The sequence below is a fragment of the Ammodytes marinus genome (genome assembly GCF_949987685.1).
Source record: "Ammodytes marinus genome assembly, chromosome: 8".
Lineage (NCBI taxonomy): Eukaryota > Metazoa > Chordata > Actinopteri > Uranoscopiformes > Ammodytidae > Ammodytes > Ammodytes marinus.
Window position 1 is genome coordinate 5,011,351 of NC_137212.1, and position 10,000 is coordinate 5,021,350.

Genomic DNA, 10,000 nt, shown 5'->3' on the forward strand with positions numbered 1-10,000 from the left:
CCACCCATACTCATTTTGACGTCAATTTCCGGGAAGATTTATGGATCGAGAAGATACTTTTCCTACTCAACCGCCCCACAATGCATTGCGTCTTTTTAAAGGATATGTTTATTTTTATTTTTATTCTTTATTGGTTCTGTGTACTTCAGTGTAAATGGTCCGACGAACCTCGCATACACAATCGATCGTTAAGTAGACAGTATGGAGTACATACATGTTGAGATTGTCACCTATCTAGATATTTGGGGGCATTGCATAACCCCTCTATCCCCCCCCCCCTCAAATTACGCCCTTAATTCCAGGTATCTAATACTGTTTTGATGATTTTCCTATACCTCAATCACACAGGCATTCCTCACAAATCCATTCTATATCTTCTTTCAAAAACCTGACACAAAGCCTTTTGTACATTGAGACAAACTGGAATGTCCAATGATGAACACATTCAGATTGGAATTACATCTGTAATAGTGAAATTAAACGATTTGCTTAATTTATGGCCAAAAAATTGCTAAAGATTCTCATGTTTTGTCTCCCTGACAGAGCGAATGTAATCACTGCTTAAAATCTACTCATCCGCAATCACTCAGACACACACACACACACACACACACACACACACACACACACACACACACACACACGAGCTGCCATCTATTTAAGTCTATAATGAGCGTTCAGTCATTCAGAGTCAGCCGGTGGAACGACTGTGGCTGCCTGTGGTTCCTTTTTAAGCTCTGCTTATTTACCTAACCTCACACACACACACACACACACACACACACACACACACACACACACACACACACACACACACACACACACACACACACACACACACACACACACACACACACACACACACGTAGAGTGCTCACACAAGGACGTACGGCGCGCACACACACATAGATACACTCAGACATACAGAGTGGACACAGACACACTCTCTCTCTCACACACACACACACACACACACACACACGGTCTACCCTGGCAAAGTGTGTGTGGCTGGGTGCAGAGGTTTAGACAGCGAGGCAGCAGACAGATGGAAACACAGACTAACATCTCAGCTGAAGAGTTTCATCATTGAGGCAAAGGGAGAGTTATGAGGTAAAGATATGTTGTTACAAACTCTGTGGCATGGCTCCACTCTTAAAGGTACAGGCACACATTTTTATACATCTTCAATGGTGATACTGTCAAAGTTGCTAGTTGGAGAGAATTAACCATATAAGGCCGTTTCAGACGGAACGCATTTGTCGCCCCTGGCAATGCATTCTCAATGGAGAGGCGAGCGGGCAGAGAGAAGGCGCGGCGTTCTGTCAGGCGGCACGACAAGCGGGCGCACTCCCGTGGAACTGTCGCTTCCGTGCTCGTCGAACGCTTGCGCACGCTCGTAGGAGCCGTTGGAAAAGTTGAGAACTGTTTATCTTTTTGTCGCGGCGGTTGAAAAATCACAATCGCGCTCGTCCGCCCGTCACTTCACACGGGGAGCGCAAAGTGAAGCCGCGGTGCCAGGCGACAACGCGAGCGGAATGTCGCCTACCGTCTGAAACGGCCTATAAGCTACGGCTAATATCCCCTAATAATGTTACTGGGGATATGGCAGTTTTTCTTGTTTTTTTTTAATTATTATTCAAAGTACGTTGTGATACCTTTTTGTGAATGGAAAGTGCTATATAAATTAAGTTTGATTTGATAATGATTGATGATAGAATGCCTCTACATAGGTCTATTATGGAAAGATGACTCAGAAACATTAAAGAAATGTATTGGACTAATATATTTCTGCCAATGACTAGTTTGTTTTTTTCGTCCATATTTCAATTATTTTACTCTATTAATAAAAAAAAATTAATTACTTGTTGATTCCTAAACTTTCTAAGCCTTTTTATTAAAGGTGCAGTGTGTAATATGACATCATCAAGTAAGTTCTAGAAAATTCTAGAATGCAACGCTCCCTGGGTAACCCCAACCCTTTAGAATAATAACAGAAGCTACAGTGGCCTTCAAGGACAAGAACAATTCTAAATTTTAAACAATGCACCTGATGACATTCCAACTATGACACTTCCAAAATGGCGGTGACAAGGCCTTGGTCCAAAGTATGGAGAAATATGGACATATATGAGACCCTTTCTAAGGAAAAAAATAATAATTCTAAAAATAAAATTCAGCTATTATGCACTAAATTAAATGTACTTATGGATATTATAATTATTTTCTACAAAATCTGCTAGGAAATAAAACCCAAAATTCTACACACTGCAGGTTTAACATTCACTGATTTATTGATTTGTAACCTTTTTATTGGTCTCCTAGTCTTCTCAATTCCTGCTGTAAACATTTATTTTTAATTTAATTTTACTTCATATTGTTTTATTTTAAAATATAGTAGTTTACCATGGCGATAGTAGTCCATGGTGATGCGTGGTCTTCACTGGGATGTATTCCAGAGTTCCAGCGCGACTGAAGCAGGTAGACGACCGGCTCCACGCTCACATTGAACCTGGAGACCCAGAGGACCTGACAGACAGACAGACAGAGGGAGGGACAGACAGACAGACAGACAGACAGACAGACAGACAGACAGACAGACAGGCAGAGGGAGGGAGGGACAGACAGACAGGCAGACAGGCAGACAGACAGACAGACAGACAGACATACAGACAGAGGGAGGGACAGACAGACAGACAGACAGACAGACAGACAGACAGACAGACAGACAGACGGACGGACGGACAGACAGACAGACAGACAGACAGACAGAGGGAGGGAGGGACAGACAGACAGACAGACAGACAGACAGACAGACAGACAGACAGACAGACAGACAGACAGACAGACAGACAGACAGACAGACAGACAGACAGACAGACAGACAGGCAGACAGACATACAGACAGAGGGAGGGACAGACAGACAGACAGACAGAGGGAGGGAGGGACAGACAGACAGACAGAGCGAAGGAGGGACAGACAGACAGACAGACAGACAGACAGACAGACAGACAGACAGACAGACAGACAGACAGAAAGGCGGACAGGCAGACAGACGGACAGAGAGACAGACGGATAGAGAGACAGACGGATAGAGAGAGGGAGGGAGGGACGGACAGACAGACAGACAGACAGACAGAGCGAGGGACAGACAGAGGGACAGACAGACAGAACAACACAGAAACACAGTTAACTACATATTATTGTGTCATATGAACCAGAGCACAGCCCGCCTCATCTAAACCAACTTACCTTCACTCTGCCCTCAGGGTCCTCTGAGAAGACCATCTCTCTACGGGGCTTCAGGGGCACGCCTGTGAAGACACCACACAAACAAGGGATTATTTAAACTATTCCGGCAATTTCTTTAATTGAACTGTAATACAGTAATATTACTGTATTTAACATAGAGAGGGGGTGTCATGTGAATGTTATTTAAAATAAATTAAACAACAATAATTGGAATGTGTGTTGATGGTCTACTAAAATATTACTGTTATTATTAATTATTTCTATCACTTTGGGGGTTCACATAAGATAAAAAGACAAATATTCACATATTGACACTAGGAAAATAAACATGGACACCAGGCAAAGAAAATGTTATTTTAACTATTTATGAAGCATTATTTAAGAGGATAAAACAGAGAAGAAAATAACTAAACAATAACAATAACTGATTTTGTCAGGACAATCCCATTTCTCAGGCAGGGATTGACTGACAGTCAATTAACAATGAGTTATACTAGTATGAAAGAAGACTGTTATAAATGCAAAATAGACAGAAATCTCTTAAATTAATTGTTTTTGCCTGCAGTCTCTCGCACATACACTTGCATGTACCTTTATACAGACTCAAAATTGACCAGTGCTTGTAAAATCAATATTTTTTACTTCTGTGTCTCATTTTAACAACTAGGTCCTAACCACTTGCATTTACCTTTATACATATTGGCCGGCGCTTGGCAGGTGTGTCCACAGCCGTTGGAGCAGCACTTCCTGGGGGCGGGACAATGCTGGTCTGAGTGACAGCTCTCCACGCAGGCCGCGGCGAATCCCGTCGCTCGCTGGGGCGCCGGGCAGTCGCCCTGACGACTGGAACTCAGAGAGGTCAGGAACTCCCTGCTCGTCACACACTCTGTCTGCTTCTAAAGGGGATAGAGTGTGTGTGTGTGTGTGTGTGTGTGTGTGTGTGTGTGTGTGTGTGTGTGTGTGTGTGTGTGTGTGTGTGTGTGTGTGTGTGTGAGTGTGTGTGAGTGTGTGTGTGTGTGTGTGTGTGTGTGTGTTATTATAACAGTTGACACACAACAGAAATAATACGTAGTGCATGTAAACACACAGGAGGGCAGAAAAACACACACACACACACACACACACACACACACACACACACACAGAGGTGAAAGTGTTTTCTTTGGTCAAATTCAACATATTTTTTGAAGGAAGCCCTTGCATTCTGGTGGTCTCTAAGGGGGTGCATGTGTGTTTAAGTGTGTGTGTAAATGTACAACTATTTTTGTGAGAAACAATTTGAGTTTTAGACCTTAGACTTGGGGACACTTTTGCCGGGACATGCCTTCAAAGGAGCAGTTTGCGGGTTAAGAATAGGTTTTAAGGTTTATGTTAGGGTTAGTGTAAGGGTTGGGGTTAGGCATTTAGTTTTGACGGTCAAGGTAAATGCATTATGTCAATAAATGTCCTCACAAGTATAACCATACAAGCATGTGTGTGTGTGTGTGTGTGTGTATGTGTGTGTGTCTGTGTGTGTCTACGTGTGTGTGTGTGTGTGTGTGTGTGTGTGTGTGTGTGTGTGTGTGTGGGTGTGTGTGTGTGTGTGTGTCTACGTGTCTGTGTGCACATGGCTGCAGTCAGATTAGCAGAATGTAAACACAAGCTTTTGCTAATAGCCATGAATTACCTTTGGTTCCTAACCAGCCGCTAACACGCTTCAGCTATTGTGATGAAAAACTAATCTATCCCAAAACCACAGCGGCGGGCTTTGCAAATATATCATTCAGGGGCCACACACACACACACACACACACACACACACACACACACACACACAGAGAGAGCGTATACACACACACACAGAAACACACACACACACACACACACACACACACACACACACACACACACACACAGAGCGTATACACACACACACACACACACACACACACAGCAGATGCACACTTCACTTTCACTTGTTTACATTTAAAAGCTCACAAACATGCAATTCATAACGCACATGTGCATAAACACACGGTGGAATGCTCATTCATTACATTAGAAAAAAAATGGCTTCTCACTGCCAACAACAGCACATTGCTGGTGCAGGAGGGACACCGCCACCGAGGGTGTTGGGACACCCACACACACACACACATGCGCGCGCAAACACACACACACACACACACACACACATTCACATACACACACACGTACACATACACACACACACACACATACACACAGACAGACAGACAGACACGCACCACACGCGCACACACACACACACACACACACACACACACACACACACACACACACACACACACACACACACACACACACACACACACACACACACACATGCACACGTACAGACAGACAGACAGACAGACAGACACGCACCACGCACGCACATACACACACACATACACACACACACACACACACACACACACACACACACACACACACACACACACAGTCTTACCTCACAGGACTTTGGAGAAAGCACCTTCCTGGTTTCCCACAGCTCTTTACACGGCTGAAGGCACTGCACACAAACAGATAGAAACAAACAACATATGGATAAATTAAGTGCTCCAACATTAACACTTAAAGGCTCTGGCAACCCACAGACATAAATATATGACATTAATGTTGGGTTTCTCTATAAGCTGTTTACAGTCATCCAATTAAAAATTTATTTTCATAAATATTATAACATTTAGTCTAAAAAACTGCTTTTTTGCTGTCTAGAACATTTTGCAGGGCGGTGTGGGCGTGGCCAACAACGTTCTGTAAGGGAACGTTCTCTCACTCACGGTGCTGAGCAGGTTTAGCCCAGTTCAGACAAAAGATTCACCACACAACGAGACGCAAACTAGAAAATGCTGCACATGCTCACAACGAGCCTGACTGGCAGTTCACGCTGCTGCACGGGCTGCGACGGTAGCTGGTTTCCCTAGCAACGCTGAATGCTTTGGCACAGCTGAGAGCGCAAGCTCAACATCACTTGCAGAAAGTAACTTATTATTATTAGGCCTATATAGGTTTGCAATTAGTTGTAGGATATTTTTTCCCACTACAACCGCAACCTGTTTAATTGAAACAGGTGTCAGTGTCACAATGAAAATATATAAAAATATATCTGTCTCATATTTATTGTTATATCTTATTAATTTATTTCCCATTTAACTTGCAAAAAAATCTGCTATCTATTTTAGACATATGCATTTTTAAATGTTTTTGAGGATAGGAGTGGGAATAAGAGAGAGAGAGAGAGAGAGAAAACGGAGTCGGATTATGTTTCTCATCACGTGAGCTGATGCGATATGCGGTTTGAATTAAGAGCACAAGGAGTACAATATAAAAAAAGACAATCAAATGAGTTCAAACCAGCCGGCCAGTTGGATCCTAAGCATGCAGGCTAACGTTGTCCAGACGATCAACAGTGTGGAGACCCGCTGTTGAAGTAGCCTACGCTACAGGCAGCCACAGAAACATATTCTCAGAAGGGAGTGCTGACAAAAAAAAACTCTGCCTGCACTTCAATAAAAACTCGCTACATTGATAAAAAAAAATGCATCACCAATGCAGTATTGTTACATGCAGCAGTGACACATGCCGTATTGGGCCGATTATAAAACGGGGTTTCCCCATGGGTTTCCCCCTGGGAATATGTCGTAAAAAGTCGTGTCGTTTTATATTCGGTGTCTAATATTCAGCGTCCAGTTATGGACTGACCGTTACCAGAGCGATCATCAGCTGGGCTTGTGTCCAACTTGTGTTTATTTATTTATTTTCGGGTGGAGCACGAGCTGCGCACTCAGATGCGGCCGGACAGAGGTGTGTGCGCTTGGATAGAGAACGAAGTGACGAGAGGAAAAAGAGGCACGGGAAATGGCCAAAGATCTCCACATCCCCAGCACTGAATTCAAAGCCTTGACTTTTTTTTTTGTTGCGAGTCGACGTGTCAGAGGCATGAATCGGCGCAGCGATCGACAGTGGATTTTCTGCGCAATTTGGAGACGTGTCTCTCAGGTCTCGGGACACAATCGGATCGTGAAAGCCTGTCCCCTCTACAACATTAACGTTCAGGAATCCCCGGTGATCATTTAGTCTTAAACCACATAGTTTTTCTGCACGGCGGCTCGGCGAGGTGTCACTGTGGACGTTACCATCACCGGGGTGCGCGCTGCTTCGCTCAGACGAGCCTGTGAGTGTAGGCGCAAAGAGACAGTCTGTATCTCTTGCGCGGCTCCAGAGATATTGTATATATTTGTTTTTAGAGCGTGTGACGTCCCAAGATAGAGACGTAAGCCAACGTTCGAATCAGAAATTTTCAAATGGCCGTCCCAATGCATTTTAGAACAGAGATCCTTCGCGTGACATCACAAGATATAGCTCGCTCTAAGCCAAGGCAACATTCGAATCAGGATTTTTCAAATGCTCGACCAACTGACATGACAGTAGCTTAGCGCGGGGCTAACAGATATTCCTAAGACCTTTCATATACATATTAGCACTGATTTTACCACCCAAATAACATAGTTACAAGGATTTAGTGGATTTGGGTTGCCAGGGCCTTTAATTCATCACTTTTTTTAAACCTTTACTTATACAGGTAAATCCCATTGAGACCTGAGACTCTTTTTCAAGGGAGACCTGTTCCCATTAACAAGTTACCATTCACACACACATTCGTACACCGATAGCAGGTTAACTATCGACATTCACACGAGGCAAGGTGGGTGAAGTGTGTTGCCCAAGGACACAACAACCATGACACAAGTGGCAGGGCGGGAATCGAACCGTCAACCACCTGAGCCACAGTCGCCCTACTCATCATTTATTGGATCTGTGTGGATATCATAAGTAAAACACTTATAACAACATGTGATCAAATCCTTCTGTAATAACCTTCAGAATAGTGCTAAGAAAGATTATGCAAAGTTTAGTTGATGTAAGTGCTTTAGAAGTTGAGATTTTCGGTTCAGAGTATTTGAAAAAAAACTGATGTTGAGATAGTGGCAGTTAAAGATGGTTGTATAGGAGAAACATACAGACGCAAAATAGACAAGGTTTAGTCAAATAAACACCTGAATGTACATTTTGAACCTTGTATAAATACTAGTATGAAAGAAGACATGTTATGGACGCAAAATAGACAAAAATCTTAAAATTGACCAGTGCTTGGAAAAAAACAATCCCTACGTTCCAAATCACATACTCTTTCTTTTACATTCTAAAGTACACATACTAAAGTACAGAAGAGTTTTAGGGCCACAGGAGAGGAAAAAAATCAGATAAGGAAGTCTTTTTTTTTATTATGTTGAGAAAGATACTCCAAAATGCTATTGGAGTCAGTGGGGCATTTACGTATGTATTTTCAGCATACTACAATTGACGTGCATGTATTGGGACATCCTAAATCTTTTTTTGGTGTACTAAATAGTAGGGAAGTATGGAGATTGGAACGCAGGGAATGTCTTTGCCTGCAGTGCCTTGCCTTATAGGACACTAAACAGAGTGTTATCGATCCAATTCAACTCCGCACCAGAAAGAAAAATGAGGCCATTACCCCAAAAATCTAACTTTTCTTTTAATAGCTGAAGTTGGAAGAAGAAGAATTATTTTTTAGTACAATGATAAATGACAGTGACAGAGCTCTCGGTATTTCAAGAAGGTAGGGAACACACAAAAAGAAAAACGCACGCATACACGCATACACACACACACACACGCGCGCGAATACACACACACACTGACTCTCTCTCTCTCTCAAACACTGACTCTCTCAAACTCTCAAAGACACAGACGCACACACACAGACGTGCGCACACACACACAGACGCACACACACAGACGTGCGCACACACACACAGACACCCACATACACACACACACACACACACACACACACACACACACACACACACACACACACACACACACACACACACACACACACACACACTCATCTGGTTTGCCACCTCAGTGAACTGTTGAATGATGGCTCTTACCAAATTAAAACCAGACAACGTATAAAAACTGCGGTTTCACCCCCAGCCCTCCCCCCTCACAGCCCCGTCTGTCTCCCTCTCTGCTCCGCACTGTGTGTGTGTGTGTGTGTGTGTGTGTGTGTGTGTGTGTGTGTGGCTCCCATACTGCGCCTGGCTTCAATCACTCTCTCTCCAATTCATTCCATCTCACTGATTCCACAGGGAACAAACAAGAATCAACAAAACGCCATAAAAACTTCATCTTTGCACACACACACGCACACGCACACGCACACACACACACACACACACACACGCACACGCACACGCACACACACACACACACACACACACACACACACGCACACACACACACACACACACACATGCTTCTATTGGACGAAAAAGCTGTTTTAAATAGGCTTGAGTTGTTTGCAGACTGATGACTATAAATATTTCAAATGACAACAACTCTATGTGGCGCTTTTTAGGGGGTTACCACAATCACACTCGAGCATTTAAGAGTGTGTAAACTTTCATTTTTCAATTGATATTTACAATAAACGGCGAAACACAACATAGTAACTTGTCAATGAGATTCAAATCTTGAACAGTGTAAGCCAGATGTGCTGGCTTCACTCACACACACACACACACACACGAACGTGCACACACACACACACACACACAGGGGCGCACAGACATGCACAGACTTACACACACACACACATATGGATTCAACGCAGAGACACACAATCACACACAC

General features: G+C 43.4%; 1 protein-coding gene across 1 annotated transcript in view; it reads right to left on the reverse strand.

Moving 5' to 3' along the window:
* The window catches only part of anos1b (anosmin 1b), an 87,660-nt gene that overhangs the window by 27,373 nt on the left and 50,287 nt on the right, over positions 1–10,000 (reverse strand). Inside the window, exons 3-6 of the mRNA XM_080032510.1 lie at positions 5,721–5,783; positions 3,939–4,146; positions 3,251–3,312; positions 2,404–2,526 (exon numbers count right to left, since the gene is read on the reverse strand). Of these exons, the coding sequence (XP_079888636.1) occupies positions 2,404–2,526; positions 3,251–3,312; positions 3,939–4,146; positions 5,721–5,783 (456 nt within the window). The remainder of the gene's footprint in view (positions 1–2,403; positions 2,527–3,250; positions 3,313–3,938; positions 4,147–5,720; positions 5,784–10,000) is intronic.